At 37.6% G+C, this 17,780-nt stretch overlaps 1 protein-coding gene across 1 annotated transcript in view; it reads right to left on the bottom strand.

The window, feature by feature from the left end:
- The window catches only part of SPAG17 (sperm associated antigen 17), a 90,110-nt gene that overhangs the window by 47,021 nt on the left and 25,309 nt on the right, over window positions 1–17,780 (bottom strand). The window contains exons 5-14 of the mRNA XM_069031546.1: window positions 15,695–15,857; window positions 13,367–13,561; window positions 10,837–11,018; window positions 7,826–7,981; window positions 7,140–7,239; window positions 6,052–6,173; window positions 5,031–5,168; window positions 4,834–4,947; window positions 2,789–2,939; window positions 916–1,146 (exon numbers count right to left, since the gene is read on the bottom strand). Of these exons, the coding sequence (XP_068887647.1) occupies window positions 916–1,146; window positions 2,789–2,939; window positions 4,834–4,947; window positions 5,031–5,168; window positions 6,052–6,173; window positions 7,140–7,239; window positions 7,826–7,981; window positions 10,837–11,018; window positions 13,367–13,561; window positions 15,695–15,857 (1,552 nt within the window). The remainder of the gene's footprint in view (window positions 1–915; window positions 1,147–2,788; window positions 2,940–4,833; window positions 4,948–5,030; window positions 5,169–6,051; window positions 6,174–7,139; window positions 7,240–7,825; window positions 7,982–10,836; window positions 11,019–13,366; window positions 13,562–15,694; window positions 15,858–17,780) is intronic.

The raw sequence follows: 17,780 nt of genomic DNA, 5'->3' as shown, positions 1-17,780 counted from the left end.
CTCACTTAGACATCTCTATTAGGAAAGCCTGGACAACATCACAAAGTACTGCATCCAGCTCTGGGGTCCTCAGCACAGGGAACACATGGATCTGTTGAAGTGGGTCCAGAGTAGGGCCAATGAAGGTAATTAGAGGGATGGAGAACAGGCTTCTCTTATGAAGACAGGCTCAGAGAGTTCAGCCTGCAGAAGAGAAGGCTCTGGGAAGCTCTTCTTATTGTGGCCTTGGGAGAGGCTTTCTAGTAGGACCTGTAGTCATAGGAAAAGGAGTAGTGGTTTTAAAGGAAAGGAGAATAGATTCAGACTAGATATAAGGAAGAATTTTTCATAATGAGGGTGGTGAAACACTGGAACAGGTTTCCCAGAAAGGTGGTGGATGCTCCACCCCTGGAAGCACTGGAGGTCAGATTGGACTTGGAGAAACCTGATCTGGTTGAAAATGTCCCTGCTTATTGCAGGGATGACAGGATGGATGACCTTTAGAGGTCCCTGCCAACCTAAACAATGATTCTATGATCGTGAACCTAAAGGTATAGTTGCCTAAACTGACCTAATTTCTACTTTTCTTGCCTCCTGAAAAAATAATCACTTGTTTATAATGTTCCTTTTTGGCCAACACATCTCCTTTAACCAGGCCAACAACTTTTCATTATGTTAGAATCTGCAGGAGAAAATGTAGAACTTCAGAACATTCACTCTCCATCATCCGCAATTGTTAATGCTGCAGAACAAAAGAGCTTTTGTCTTTATTCTAGTATTCCTACAGAGTTACTCAGTGCACAGGCTAGACAATACTTGAAAATTTGTTGACTTGTACAAGGAAGAAAAATCACATCCCTGCAATAGCAAATGATATAGTAAGACAAATAGTGGATTCAAATTCTTCAGGAGTAATGTAAACAGAAAGCTTTTTACCAGAGCCTCTTGGAGATTTCTCATTAAGCTTCTTTTCCATAAGGAAGAGTTGTCTCAGCTGTCTTGCAAACATGGCTGGATTATCCCAAGGGATGTAAGACACTTCAGAATCACCTCCAACCCTAGATCCAGAGCTCTCCAGGAAACCAGAGTCACTCAGCTCAGTCAGCTTCAGGCTTTCAAAAGTAAACACTCTGAAGGCTCTTTCTACTTCAGCCCAACTCAGAAGTTCTAAAAAAGAATTACAATCATTAACTGAAAATGTCCTTACAGCTCAGCAGAAAATAAATACAAGACTATTTAAGTGTATTGTTCTTGGCAACTCTGCAAAAGCCAACAGCAATTTCCTTAACGGTACTGGATCAACTTATGTGGGCTACATTTTACACTGCATTCAAAGTTGAATGCTTCCAAATTGCAAAATGATATGCCTAAGTATTAATCCATCTTAAATGAAGTGGTTCCTACATCTGAATACCTTCTGGCTCATTAACTTTATAGAAATTATGTTGATTTTAAAATACTGGGTAGACTTTATCGGACCAGTTAGCAACTAGTTATTTTCAGTTCATGAAATATTTCCATTATCTGTAACTTCTCAAACAAGTATCAATTTTTTTTCCTCTTCAGACAGAATTTTACACATAATTTAAACAGAAGCAAGGTGCAAAGGCAATAATAAATCCTATTTATGCTTGTATGCATTGCTGTCCATATAACAGTGATAATCATGCCAAGAACTGAAGTTTAAGACAGGTAGTACAATTCTCAAATCACATAAAAAATATCTTCAGTTTGAAATGTTTTCTCTTTAGGGTGGTTAAGTACCTAAACGTATATATTGAGACTGTTCTATCTCTCATCTTCTGTTCAAATTAATAATCTTCTTTGATAAAAGCTAAGGCTTTACCAGCTAAGTTACCATCTGGGAGAGTCTGGCAGTATGGTATGGTCCAGTGAAGACCATCAAATTCAATACCCACCAGGTGGAAGACTACAGCAATACTGAATACTTTAATGGCTTACTGTCCAAAACGAACATACCAACAACTAGAAACAGCACAGTGAAGTGTAAATTAATCCAACACAAGGGACTTCAGGATGAAAGAGCTGGGAAAGTACCTTCAAATCCAGTGCCTTATATGATGACATAAATGTAACCAAAGGGATTTGGATGTTTATATTTCTTAATAACCTAGAGCAGACTTTTGATACTACCTAAGGGCATTTACGTAGTCTTTGGGATTGTTTCCCAGTGTATGCCATGGTGACAAGCACACTCCAAGAAAAGGTAACTGCAGAAGTGATTATGGTTGGAGAAGTGAATGTATTCTTGATTTGATAAAGGTACTGTTATAAAGTAGTTCCATTATTAACACCAACAGCTTACATAGAATACATTCTGAAAGCCATGTATTGTTCTACAAAAATTGTCTACCTAAGATACGTGTGCTTTACCTCCAAAAGGGTGTTGATAAATAAACACAGTTTACATCAGTGTCTCTCAAAATGCATTCTATACTCTAGGAGCAAAATTGCAATTTTTTACAGCTATTTTTTTCCTCAGAATTAGTAAGTGTTTGTATGTTTGCAAATATAAATAAATAAAGTAGTTCTAAGATACTTCCAGCTCTAGTTATGCAATATTTAACACTCATACAGTTGTTTCCATTAACCATGAAACTGAGGTCTGAAGCTAGGGTTAAATTGTATAGTAGGCTATAATTATATATAAGCAAGAATGTGAAAATGGGAAATTCTGCAAAGGTTTTTTTGGCAGCTTAAAAATCTTGTCCCAAAATTCCTGCTATTTAAGAAGCTCATCAACCAGAAATAGAAAGAATGGAAATTATATCAATGAAAATCCTTTTACCACTAGTACAATAATGCATGAGCTCGTGAAGTCTGGCCAAGCGTTTAGTGTTGTTTTCAGTCGAAGGAGGGGTGAAATGGATAAGTTCTGTAAGAGGTAGTTTATCCATCATTTCACGCTCAATCTTTTCTGGATTTAAGTTCTCCTGGACCTGGAACAAAAATCAAAGTACCAGAGTTAAAGTAAACTTTCACACTACTTTCCAAAAATTATGTTTGAATAAAGAAGTCTTTCTACAGCAGAAGACATTAGCATGTGCTTAAGTCAGTTGGACTTAAATTTGAACATGTGCTCACAGTGTGGTTTTGAATCATGGCATCAGATATTGTAGGCAGAAAAACATTAGACACATTAGAGAATGACTGACAGCATAATAACAGACATTTGTTAGAAGTTATTTGCCTGTGCTAGCTAGACTTAAAAACACAGAAATATGTACTGGTCAATTCAGACTGGCAGCAGGTACCTTTCACATATCTTTCAGTAATGAAATCCATAAACTTATTGATCAGTCTATGATGGGAGACATCCCTATATATTCAAGGATTTATTTTTTCAGACTTAGTGGTATCTTTCAGCTTCACTCTTTTTAGTATTACACACTTATGGTACCTTTCTCTTCAACTGCATATTCCAAGTATTTTTCCACTACTCTTTCCTCAAACATTGTGCTGTATCCTGAATTTCCTCTTCAGCAAGTATATAAAACACATCAAGCATATGTCTGCTAAGACCATCTCTCACGTTGATTACTCAGTCCTTCCTTCTGCTTGAATACATCCAATGTGTCAAACTTGAGTTGTTTCTGAATAGTTTTAATCAATGGTTGTCAAAGCATTCCCCAGATAATTTTTAATCCGTGAAGCCAGGCAGACACACCTTAGCTGTGAAATCTAAAACTGTATAATCACTTGTATTATCTTCAGTGAATTTTTAAAGTTTAATGGTAAAACTACACCTTGTCTTTGGAAAAATTTGAGACATTCACAGCGGTTTTTTTGGTTCAGAAAATCTGGGAACTGTTACTTTCCAATAATGCCAAACTATGCATCTCTGAACCTTTCTGCCCTTGTTAGGATTCGGCAGTGTTTTGGTTATACCCTATGCTCCAACTATTTAGACAACCTGAATACATTTCTTGTTGGAATTGTAAAAAGAAGAGAGGTCCGGCCCCGGCGGGGGGAGAAAAGCAGTCCAAAGCCAATGTGGTTGATAAGAGCAAAACTCCGTTTATTAGCAATCCAAAGGCACTTATATAGTATACCAGCTTGTTAACTCCTAAGTGGCTTAAAGCTTATCAAAGCGCATTTCTACTTCTACCTAATTGGACTTACATTGGCAAGTTTCTATTAGTTATGTTATGATTAAAAGAATTCAGTGTTCACCCTCCTTCTCTCCCGGTTAGCACAGCTTATCAGGACAGCTGCATCGTTTCAAAACTCCCTCTTTGTTCCCAGCCCTGCTTGTTTTCTTCACACAAGAATTTTCCCATGGAGAGTTTTTTCTCACACACAGGCCTTTTGCTTCCAGGCCTATTGCTTGTACAGTTCTTCTATAGATCCCATAATTCTATCAATGATCCAAGCCCTGGATCCTTTAATAATTGCAACAATTTCTTGTGTTCATTAACAACTGCTATGCAATTTTTTACACTTTTCTACATTTTAGTATTCAATCTAGTCTCCATGCTAAGTCACCGTGAACAAGTTAGCAGCTCATTTTCCCTACTATCATCAGTGTTTAACAGCAAATCAACAGTTCTGTGATATCTCTCATCTATGCCAAAGGCTAAACATTCTCATTCATAATGCAAATAGACCTCTGAAATTGGTTTGTTTGTGCCCTATGTTTGTGAGGTGTCCTCCATCAGTAACTCATTGCTTCTTAAGTAAACTAAACACATGTTGGTGTATCTACCTCAGTGGAAAAAATCTAGGATATGCTGTCCTGTTTTTGTAAAAACACCACTCCTCCCCTTCTAGTGCATTGAGCATTCATTGCCTGTGAACTTTGGAAATATTTATGTATGATAGGTAGCACTGTACCTTCAGCAGGTGCAACCGCTGAGCCAGGCGATCATGGTAGTTAAATAAGAGAGGGTACTGGGGGATGACAGTCTCTTGTTTACCATATTTAGGAGAAAAGTACTCATATAGATCCTGTTTAAAAAGAAAAGGAAGAGGTGTTAAACCTCAATAATGAGATTTGTCATTTTAGGAAATGGACAAAAGGCAACACAAACCTTTTTTTCACTCATAGGAAGTGAAAGAGAAGGAAGGACAGAAACTATATGATCTGCAATAGCACGATGTAGCCCATCTGCCTGAGACTTTGGTGACGCCAGACTCGGCGGTGTAAGGTCTTCCTCACTTGCAATAACCTGGCAAATGGAGCATATGTTAGCCTTCATTACCACTGCTGCTTAACTTTACCAGAACTACCAAACAAATCCTGCTATAAGCTGAGCACACACCCAGAAATTCTGTCAGGAAAGAAAAGTGCAATTTTTTCTACAAGCAGCAAAAATACAATTTTCCAAATTAGTTCCTGCACAAAGCAAAGATGATGGAAAACAGAATTAAATGTTTTTCCTATTAGTTGCTTTTGGAAGGATAAGAAGAAAAATATTTCTAAGTTGAAATGTTAAGAATTGTTAAGGAACACAGGTAATTAAAAACTGATTGTGTATTAGGTGTTGGGCCTTGAGTATTCTTACCCATCTTAGTCTTTCAGACTAAGTTACAGAAAGTAAAAAGCCCCAAAACTATGCTGAAATTTTACTCCTAAATTGAGGATTTCCCAATCATATTGTATGTCTCTTCTAAATCACAGATTGTACCTGAAATAACAGAAGTCAGATCTGTCTAGCACCAGCATTGACACTCTTATGTTAGACTTGAACTAAGACCTTTGAACTGAGTAAACCAGCAAAAGTTCAGTATCAATAACATTGTTGAAGGACATGAAAACTTGTTATTGACCTAGATAAGAAATTACACCTTTATCCTCATTTGATGACATTCATAGTCTTCAAAAATTAATTATGGAATAACACTGTATATATATACAGGGTAAGGGCACAATATGAAAGAAAATCGAAGTTTGGAGTTTTGACTCCTTTGTATTGAACCTCCTTGCTCAGTGCCTCAATGCACAGTCTCATATTTTAGGTTTAAACAGATGGATTTACTGATCTTTGACCAATTCATTTCATCAGGTCTAGGCAAAATTAGCCACAGAAATCAAAAAGAGAACATTCCCACCTGTTCCAACATGCAGCTCAGCATTAAGGGTACTGAAATGTACTCATCAGGAATCTGACTCAGCAAGTCATTGTAATACCTCATGTCTCCAGAAAGAGACAGAATAGAAGTTTCTTCATCTGCTGTATTAGGAGATAAAACATTAAGATATGTTTGTTCAGAAATGCCAATTTATATTCCAAGTCAGTTCTGCAAGTTTGCAGCTGATCCAAAACTGGGAGGAGCTGTTGACCCTCTCAAAGGCAGGGGGGCCCTGCAGAGAGACTTTGACAAATTAGAGGGCTGGGCAGTTATCAACCTCATGAAGCTTAAAAAGGGAAACTGTTGGATTCTGTGCCTGGGATGAGGCAACCCTGGATGTATGGACCGACTGCGGAATGAGATGCTGGAGAGCAGTGCCAAAGAAAGGGACCCAGGGGTCCTGTTTGATGGAAAACTGAATCTGAGCCAGCAGTGCCCTGGCAGCCAGGAGGGCCAACCCTGTCCTGGGGGGCATCAGGCACAGCATCGCCAGCCGGGCAAGGGAGGGGATTGTTCCACTCTGCTCTGCACTGGGGTGGCCTCACCTCGCATCAGGTGAGGTTTAGGTTGGGTATTAGGGAAAGTTTTCTACCCAGAGAATGGTTGGGCACTGGAACAGGTTCCCCAGGGAAGTGGTCACAGCACCAAGCCTGCCAGAGTTCAAGAAGTGTATGGACAACGCTTTCAGGCACATGGTGGGATGTCCTACGCAGGGCTAAGTTGGACTCAGTGATCCTTGTGGGTGCCTTCCAACTCAGAATATTCTGTGATTCTGTGAAGCTTCAGACAATATTTATTAAAAAGAGTCTAACCAAGTTAGAGATCTAACAAAATTACTCAGATATTTTAAATCTGACTGTGACTAGAAACAGATGGAAAAAGTGATTTTTTGAAAGAACTTGGTTATCACCACTGCAGTTTTCAGACACTTCCACAAGGTATTCCACAGGATACACAACATCTTCAGCTAACTGCACAAATCATTTTGAGGGTTTGTGCTGTCATATGAATGAATGGCTTGACAGAGTGAACAACTACAGATGGGTGCTTTAATCCTTTAAACATACCCTCTGACAAAATTACTGTGCGCAGAATTCCTTCTGGTTTCCCTTTTATCTTTGTAGGTGTCGTCTTTGTAGGTGTGGTCTTTGTAGGTGCTGGTTGTTTCTAAATGAACAAAAATTAAGATAAAAAATCAGAAACCATAAAACAAATTAGTATTGTACAAATAGGTGGGAGAAATTAATTTCATTTAGCTTTGGTTACTCCCTGTAGACTAGATGCTGAACTTTTAAATGGGACAAGATAGTAAGAATGTAGTGCATGTTCTAATAAGATACTTTCTTCTGCTGTCTTAAGCTTTTGCCTATTATGAATAAAGTGATCTTGCATAGAACTAATAATCTTTTTTTTACAGTCCACAGATCTGCAACATTGCATAGTAGCTCTGTGCTGACATATGGATTTTTCAGACACAAGAATGTATCATTAGATGCTATTTAAGAAATTTTTACACCTGTGATACTTTACGTCTGTAGGATCCTTCCAATTTTCCTTTTTCTGTTTCCCCAATGCTCAGCTATTTTTTTCCCAATTTCTTGATGTTTTAGATGCTGAAGACAAAAATACAAATTTCATTCACTGAAAATTACTTGTAGAGTGATGGTCCAAGGTGAATTTTTGAGTCAAAATTGAAGATAGGTAATTCTAGCCTATAATTAGTTATTCTCAACAAAAAGAGAAGGATCCTTGCCTCAATTGCAGGTAGTTGTGTTGATTTCCTCTCTGGTAACATAGGCACATTGATAAACTTGGTGTTTTCCAAGTAGTTGCAATGCTGTCTTCTCCAGTCCAGGCAGTCATACATCAAACAAGCAATGTGTTCAAACAGCACAGTACCAAATGCAAGCTTTGAGAGAAAATTAGATACAAAGGATGAAGTTTGCTTATAAAAGTGTCATGTAACTTAGTGACAGGAGTCATTAGCTCTTTAACCAGCAGATCTGCTTCCGTTTATAAATTTTCCAAAAGATTTTTTCCTCCACCAATTCAAAATACTTTATAGAGTTATTCTAAAGCCTCCTTCATTTTACTTGCCTTAACACTGACACAACATAGTATGGACTGTATATTGCCTAAGTGATTTAGTTATAAAGTCTAACTTGTCAGTAACTGTTCAAGGTCTGCTATTTTGCAAATGGAACTTATGGGTTTTTCTGGATGGGAAGGAATGGGAGAGGAAAATTAAATACTTTGTAATGTGTCTATGTTTTAGTAGTGCAGCATATTTGCAAGGTCAATCATTTCCCTGCCCTAGGAGGATGAAAAATAAAACCCCAACCAGGTAATTAATATCATCTCGTATTATTCTCTTTCTTTCTGTTGCCCTTTGAAAACAAAGAAAGCCTCAAAAATGGCACTCTGAAATCCACAGTTGTGAGCGAAGGAATGTCAGCATAGTGCCCAAATGTCCAAAGGGAGAGTGCTGTATCTGCAAAAATCTGAAAAGGAAAGAGTCATGGTTCTTGAGGTCATGTACTGTGGTTTTTGCCAAAGCTTGGGAGGAATAAAAAGAATAATAGCAACTGCTATTTTAAATATTAAATGTTTTTGTACAAATATCAAAACCCTGTTGGAGGCCACATGAAACACTCAAGTTTCAGCAACTTTAATGGATGTATTCTTCCCCTGTACATCCTGGACTTTGTGGAAAGAATGGAATTATTATAAATTATAGACAATTTCCATTAAAAATTCTTTTCTGAGTGATTCTTTCACTTTTGTGAAAGTAGGGCAAATCTCTTGTACAAAGTTTGACTGTAAGAGGTGGCTAACAACATTGAACATCTCGATTTTAAGTTTCCTAAAATAAAACACAGCAAAGAAGCACAACTGACATTAAGCACTAAGAACAATACCAAACCCTTAAGAAATATTAAGCATCTGCTTTCCTCAACTCAGTGCCTCTTTATGACACTGAAAAACAGGCAACCCCAAATCACTGATGAATTATGGAATACTTGTCTCAGTTTTCATAACATTTAAAGACTAGAAGCAACACTTGGAAAAGAAATTCTATTTGTGAAAACAGAATGTTCATTAATATTCTTGCATCTTTGTTTTCAATATTCTTCTGAAGATGGGGTTCGTATAACACCTTTCAATTCATACATTACTTAAAAGATTCCACTAGAGCACATAACAGTTTTAATTAAAATATTGGAGTGTTTTCAATGCACAGTCTTTTAAACAAAACAAGATTTTTTACAAAGTCATAAGTAACAAAACCTGGTGCTACTCAATGGGATCCAAGCCAAGTTTAGTATATTTACAACTTTGTAATTCAATTTGCTTGGTCTCTCCTCAGGACCTAGATGCTTGTCAAAAGTTTTTCAAGTCTAACCATTAGTGACTCTTCAACAAAGAAAATATTTTTGAAAGTATTTTCCTTTCTAAAGATCTCAAATCTGAGAACAGAAACTACTTGCAGCATGCAATACTCTGTCATTTTTATATTAATATCTAACATTTTGTCACAAGAATTTTCCTTCTGTGGATCTTGTGCTTCAGAGATGCAGCAAGCTTGGACTCAGATTCTCCAGCAAGTCCACAAGAACAGACTTGCTCTATCCACCTATAATTTCAGAACTTATATGTTCCCCACCCATTTCTTTAAAAACTTACATACATTCTTACTTCTGTAGGGCTCATGAAATGATAACTAGTCTACTGAAATCTGTTTCAGTGATAGATCATTTTTCCTTTATTTCATCTATAATATAGGTGCTTGCAGGATATTCAAAAGTAGAAACAGTCCCCTGTAAAATGTGATTATAGGGAAGATAAAAACTGTTTTCCCAAAATAGGCTTTGCACTTTAAGATTATATAAAGAGTATAATGGTAAGTAATATTATAAGAAGCAAGCCTACATGTATCCACAATTAAGGCATTTTAGTGAATGCTTTTCAAACCACTGTGAGTTGTTTGTATACAGAATCTACTGTACTATAAATAAGGGTTAGAAGAATGTAGTTTAACCCTCGAATGCTCTTTAATCCTAATAGACTACAAATATAGTGGGCTAAATTATAGCATGTTGCCTTATTTTGCTTTAGCAGTTTGTATTTTTTACTGCTGACATTGTAGATTGAAAAACACTGGACTTTTTTACTTCACTATATGTGAGAATCTAGGATGGAAAAAATTTCTAATGATTCACTTTCTCCTTCAGTGCCTGGTAATAGTCCTGACTCAGCAGGCTATAATGAGTAATAAATCAGAGCCATGTTTTGGACAAAAAGAAGCAGTACTGAGTATGATAAAGCAACAGCATATATCAAAAAGTATTCTTGCATTCATCTTAATTTTTTCTCATGTAACTGTTCTGAGGTGCAGTAAGTAGGCCTGGTGTTATGTGGATAAAAATATAACTTCTGTGTTATTTCATATACACATATCACTCTCTAATAAGATACAAACTGGGTCTACAAAGACGCTGAATAAATTTAAAACCTCAAACTACTTTAAAGCTCTTCTGCTGTGGCCTACAATACTAAGAATCTCCAAATCAGGAATTTTTATTCAAAGGACTCCTTGTGAACAAATGCTGAATAAAGTTTTGGATACATTTTTGTTTAAGATTACAAATATACTAACTACTGTGGTTCTGTTTCAGAGAAGACTTGAGATTAAATTCCTAAACTGTTCTTAAAAGTTACAAACCCTAAAGTAGGCCATGCATTGTAAAACCAGAATGTACTGACCAGCATTTCTCTGTCTGACCAATCAGAGGGAAAGTCACTTTCCTTAACTAGGTGATGAAACCTGGCAACATCAAAGAGACTTGATCCATGCTTTCCACTGTTCAGAACTGGCTCCAGGTATTTCCAAAATGTTTCCAGGTCTTTGCTAGCTTCATCTTCCTTTCTTTTCTCTGCTTCTACACCTAAAATACATAAGTATTTGACAAATCATGGTACAATGTCTCCCTGTTACATAAAGCACAAATCATATATCCATTTTCTCAAAGTACTGTTAAAATATTTCCATCCTCAGAGTTTCAGCAAACATCTGACACCCAACTTTGGGATTAAAAAATACCATCACATATCTTGCTAGTGTCTTCTATTCCAATTACAGAATCATTGATGCTGAAAGGGCCTTGTGGGTGTCATGTGGTAAAACTCCTCTGCTCAAGGAGGGTCACCAAGAGCAGACTGCCCAGGATTATGTCCAGATGGCTTTTGAGTACCTCCAAGAATGAAAACTCCACAACCTCTCTGGACAGTCTGTGTGTCAGCATTCAGTCACCCTCACAGAAAACAAGTGTTTCTTTCTCTTCAGATAATATCCCATGTTTCAGTTTTTTCTATTGTCTCTTGTCCTGTCACTGAACACCACTGAAAAGAGCCTGTCTGCCTTTTCTTTGCACACTCCCCTCAGGCATTTGTAAACATTGATGAGTTCCCTCCAGGCTCTTTCTTCTCCAATGTAAACATTCCCAGCTCTTTGAGTCTCTCCTCATATGAGAGATGCTCCAGTCCCTTAAACATACTTGTGTTTGTTTGATGGACTCTCTCTGGTAGCGCTGTATCTCTCCTGTACTGAGGAGCACAGAACTCCAAGTGTGGCCTCATCAGTGCTCAGTACAAAAGAAGGTTCAAATCCCTTGACCTGATGCAGCCCTGGATACTATTAGCTTTGTTTGCTACAAAGGCACAGTGCTGGCTCACATTCAGCTTAGTGCCACCACCCCTACCTAAGTCCTTCTATGCAGAGCTGCTTTCCAGCCAGTCAGCCCCCACCATGAACTGGTGCATGACTTTGCCCTTGCTGAATTTTATGAGGTCCCTGCCAGGCCATTTCTCCATCCTGCTGAGTCCCTCTGAAAAGCAGCACAATTCTATGGTGTTTCAGCCATTCCTCCCACTTTTATATCATAAGAGTACTTGCTGTGGGAACTATTCTGATCACTAATGAAGATGTTGAACAGGACTCACACCACCAATCCCCGCTGATACCCTCTGGGCCAGGGGATTCAGCCAGTTTTCAATCCCACTCAGTGCTTATTTATCCAGCTTCTTTATGAGAAGACAGTGCCAAAGGTTTTACTGAGTCAGGGCAGACAATAGTCACTGCTCCCTTCTCACCTCCCAAGACAGTAATTTTGTCATAGAATGTTATCAGGTTGGTTAAAAATGACTTCCGTTGGCAAATCGATGCCAAATTACCAACTTCTTGTCCTCCATGTGCCTGTAAATTGTTTCCAGGGTTAGCTGTTCTATCATCTTCTCAGAGACTGAGAAGGGTTGGAGTGGCCTTTAGATTCCTGAGTCATTCCTGCCATTTCTGAAGATAGGAGTGGTGCTTTCCTCCAGTCCTCAGACGCCTTTTCCAATTGCCATATTTTTTGAGAAGTAATTAACAATGGCCTTGCAGTGGCATCACAGCCAGACCCTCAGTATGCCTCAGTGCATCCCATCAGGTCCCATGGACTTATGTATGTCCAGTTTGTTTAAGTAATCCCTAACCTGATCCTCTTCCACCAAGAGTCTTGCTCCAGACTTTTACCCCGTCTCTGGGGCCTGAAAATCCCAAAGGCCATCCATGACCATAACCACTTTTTCTTCTTCCACTGCCCTTCAGCCAGTCCTTACAGGGAGGCTGTTTGCTGGACTGAATAGGTATCTATACTGTAGAGTCCATAAGTCTATTCTCATGACAGCCAAGTAACAGGGAATAACCACTTCCCTTGATCTACTGGCTATGTCACCACAGCCCAGGATAGTCAGCCATCACTGATGACACATATTTAGCTTGCTCTCACCAGGATCCCAGTTCAAGAGAGGTGTTACAGCCTGGAGACAGCTGAGTACAATTACAAGAGTGTTATTCTGTGGCATACTCTCCTGTGGCTGGGGCCACAGTCCCAAAGTAGCCAACTGTCCACTCTCCTTGAAATTATTAAATGAGCCAAGTTTTCTTACCAGTGCACTTCCCAACAATTCAAAGAAGTATGCATTTGATAAAATGTTGTTCTTTGGTGGCTACTGTAGCTGCAAACACCGCCTGCTTAGTCAGTCCCTCTTTCTACTGTCCAGTTTTTGCACTGGCAAACCATTTGATTTGGTGACCAAACAATGGCAATACTACTTTGGCACTGGCAAACACAGGTGCTCACAGGTAGCATGCACAAACACAAGGCATGGAGAGAGAGAAAAACACAGCCAGAATAGTCATTCCCTGGATATAAAATTATCTCCTTTCTACACATTTTTTTTATAACCAGATTACCTTCAGATGAAATTGGAGATTGTCCTTCAGCTTTAGTTGCTTCCAAGTATATCTGCAATGGCTTGTAATTCTCAGAAGAAATTTGAATTACACTTGAAATGTTAACCCCAAGGTCAGCCAACACAGGCAACAACTGAAGATTGGGGAAACCCAGAATTATAAAGTAATGATGAGCACCATCATCTGGTTCATCATCTGTTCAAAACACAAAACCAGATTAGAGCAAGAAAATTCATCAGCTAAACAAAATTAATTTTTTCTTGACTATATGGGGTAATGCAAATTAAGGTTAGAGAAACAGTTCTTTTGGGAAAATTACATGTAAGTTCAAAAATTATTATGTGCATTAGACTGAATGCACCAAACCACCTAGAACACAGAGGGAAGAATACAAGTCAGAAGTAAGAATTGTTTGGAGAAGGACCCGGAGAAAAACTGCAGAAGTTGATTATAATCACAGTGTTGTAGCAGCATTTCTGTAATTGCTCCTCTCTAAGGAGCTGAGTGTCAGGACATATCCACATGCTCTAATGGTAGTTTAAGTTATCTTATTTCATCCTGCATAAAGCTGGACATGGATCATACACAGAATAAGTCACTGTGTCTTAAATGAAAGATTACACTTTTACAAAGTCATAATAATTTCAAAGGATTAGCTGCAGGTGTCAGCTGACTCACTGCTGACCCTACCCAACAGGTTCTTGTTCACTAGATGTATTTCTTGTTAAAATACTCATCAGCTGGTAATACCAGCTCACACTAGCCCTTTTAGTTGGTAGGGGCATATCCAAATTCATCTTAAAGTGCAGATGGGAAGTTTCACTGAGTGCCTGTTCTATTTGGGCTTATCAGTTATGTAGAAATATGCATAGCAACATTTCAGTACCAAAGCAAAAGGTTAAGCATGATGTAAGTAAAAATGAACTCCCCAGAAGCTCTAGAACTGTGTAGTTTCCCTTCATGCCCTGTGGAGAAATACAGGTTGTAAGCTAGGTATCAGGTGATATAATTCATCCAGTACAGTTATTTATCCTAAGTTATCAGAAACTGCCTGCTGAAGGTCCTGTATCTCTCCATCAACACTGAAACGCACAGAGTTATGCAGACTATCCTGCACTAAAAGCAAATCACAACTTTATTTACCATTAAGGTCCTTTCTTATGCTTACTAACACATCACATGTCTAAGTGCTTTACTGACTCCTCAGCTCGTGGGACTCATTTATTCAAGGAAGGAGAAAGGGTGGCCTGGCACTGACATCTGCCTGTGCTCAGACACATAGCCAGGGCAGTGCAAATGCTGCTACCACCTGGAGCAGCAGGCTCTCTGTTGCTTGTAATATTAGCTGAACATAAAATAACATAGAAATTTAGAGAGAGACTGGCTGAGGAAGCAGCCACCACAGTCTAGCACATATATTGCATAAAGCAAAAACCAAAACCAGAAGAAAACTGGCTTATTATTTCACTCCTAGTACTGAAACTGAAGTACATAAATTTATGTCTCAGTTACTGCAGGAAGAAAAGGTATGAGCACATAAAATTACTGAACATTAATAATTTTTAACAAAAAAGACAGGTGTCTGCATAGTCACTTACAGAGATCCAAAAATTCCAATGCATACATGCTAAAGACTGCCTGCCATTTGAAAATTATAATTATAATCATGACGAGAGGATAACAGTCAGTTCTAATTATCAGTGACTACTCCATATGCAAAAGAGGAAAGATATCAATGCAAGTAATCTCAAGATTACTCAAAAGCAGAAATGTTTAATTTCAGAAAGGTGATAATGTATTATGGATGAATGATAAAATTACTGTTAGCTACCAGAAACAGATATAGACTGTCTTTGAATTCAAGGCTTGGTCTATTTTTTTTTCTTTCTTTATGCAGCTATATTAAAACAAATATAAAGAGGGGAAGTTTAGATTGGATGTTAGGAAAAATTTCTTCACTGACAGGGTTGACAACTCTGTCAGCTCTATTTTAATTTATAGTATAAGGAGAAAGCCACCTTTGGATACTGACACATTTAATTATTCTGAAGTCTGTCTGTATGCTAAGTTTTCTGCAGGATTTGTTTAGCTACTTCCTTTAGTCTTACATATGCCCAAACATTTTGATGTTGACATGCCACATATATCTTACCTGTATTTTACTTCTTGGACTGCACAATCCATCCTAACACTGAGCAGACCACAGTGCCCTCTTCAAATGTAAAGTGGCAAAGCTTTGATATGGTCAAATAGATCTTGACCTTTCAACATGGAAAAAACAAAGTACTCCAAAGGTTTATCAGGAGTATATCTGCATTTTTTACATACCAATGTATTTGTCTTTCACTTCCATTTCTCCCCGTTGTTTCAATTTGGTGTTCTTTTTAATGGGGGGTGGTGCCACTGTCTTTTTTCCTTTACTATCTTTTCCAGGTGTCTCATCAGGAGGTTTAGCTTTCTCTTTCTCTTTTTCTTTTTGCTGCTGTTCTGCCTGACAAGATGAATAAATAAAGTTTTCATTGCAGCCTTTGTGCAGAACAAAGGTCAATCTGTTGTAAAACTTCAGGTGTTCAATTTTTTTAACACCTTTCCCTCGCAGATGCTATAATATCCATGTGGTGAAGCTGTCTTGAACACCGTTCTTTTTGCTGCTCAAACATGTCACTCAGTTATTTATATATTCTTACTCAATCACAATGCTAAGACTTCACATTAAAAAGGAACTACAAGAGGTAGGTAGACATTGTACCTACCAAACTAACAAAATGCATATTGGTAGAAAGATAAGTAAAAAATCCCTGTGCTTTAGTTGCTTCTGCTACAGCACTTGCATCAGCCAGAAACCTTCCTTGGACTGAGGGGAAATATGGTAAAAATTCAATATCTGTTAATATCTTTAACATCTCTGTTAACACTCTTGAGTATGGTGTAAAATGGCACCAGCACTATTTTCCTTTGATGTAAATATCTGTCTAATATAAACTAGAACCAAGAGTCTTGTGGTTATTTCACACAGGATATTACTCAGCCATTCTCATTATTTTCCAACAAAAACACCTACATAAAGCTCTTCCCAGTAATTTAAGAGTACAGGACAAAAAAAGATTTTGTAAGTATCCCAAAGCCTCACACTATAAATCCAGAAAATTGAGAATTGGTCTAAAATTAAAATAATCAAAAAAATATTAAGGTAAAGTAGGTTCTGTAGAGCAAGAAAGCGTCCACCTTATTTTTGCCCAGCAGAAATACTACATTCAAACTATGCAAAAATTACATTTCAGGATTATAAAGCTATAAATAAAATAAAAATATTAACTTAACTTACAGTTACAGTCCAGCTGGTGTCACTTTAAAGGCTATTAAAGCAATGAGAAAAGCCCCTCATGCAAATGACAGAGGGCAGTTAACTCTACATAGTTGCTTTCCCTAGATCCAGCTGAAAAACAGATTTTTCAGCTGTGGAAGTTGTATTTCGTTCAAATTCAAAATCAAAACAGAAAATCTTTTCCTGCTTTTCCCTTCCTTCTTGAATTTCCTTTCTGTAAAATTTAGAAATGTCTTTGACAGATTCTTAAAACTATTTGCACTGCGAAATGAAGGATTTGCAGGCTTTCATTATTTTCTTTGAAATTTGTTACACTTTTGACATTTCAAATCCGAAATTTTGATAGTAATTCTTTGAATTCTAAGCTGATGAACACACCAAACAGGTGATACAATCATCATGCCACAGAGTTCACAATCAACTTTATCTATTGCATCTGCTTCATTTTAAGAAATTCTTAAATGACCAGAGACATTTCTGGACTTGATAAGATTCTAACAAAGAACACTACTTGACCTTCAGAAAGGTCAGGTTACTTCAGAAAGTAAAAGCCTCTCCTTTCCAGGACTCTCTCCTTTTCATTTCAATGTCATATTTCTCCTTCCCTACAAGGTGCAGCTTTTTGTGGAGTTTCTAATATTCCACTGACTTCTGCAATTTTGTCATTATAAACTTCACATTACAGAATTTTACTAACTCAAACAGTTTTCTAATTCAGAGACACTTCTGTTCTGCATATTATTTTAAATACATAGACCTGTCAATTTATGACAAGCTCCTGTTCCTAATGAAATACAGAAATTTCCTAATGCCTTATTTTTGGTTATTTACATGTTGTATTAGTTCTGCTTATCCATTCTAATAACTGGTGTCTATTTAAAAAAAAATGGACAGATATGTTTGCTTTCTGAGAACTGATTTGTGAGTAAAATCCTCTTTTCAACATCCGGATTCTTGGCAACAAAACTTACATTGTGCATGCTAGTTGGAAGGGATTAAAAATTTTATGGCAGCCAATTTAGAGATAGAAGTCTAAATTAGAAGTCAGTCTCTTCCCACTTTGTACTGCAGAGCATCCTCATAGCCAAG

This window comes from Aphelocoma coerulescens, chromosome 1, assembly GCF_041296385.1.
Source record: "Aphelocoma coerulescens isolate FSJ_1873_10779 chromosome 1, UR_Acoe_1.0, whole genome shotgun sequence".
NCBI classification, from domain to species: Eukaryota; Metazoa; Chordata; class Aves; order Passeriformes; family Corvidae; genus Aphelocoma; species Aphelocoma coerulescens.
The sequence above is the reverse complement of the archived record's forward strand: the minus strand, read 5'-3'. Positions and strand labels throughout refer to the sequence as shown.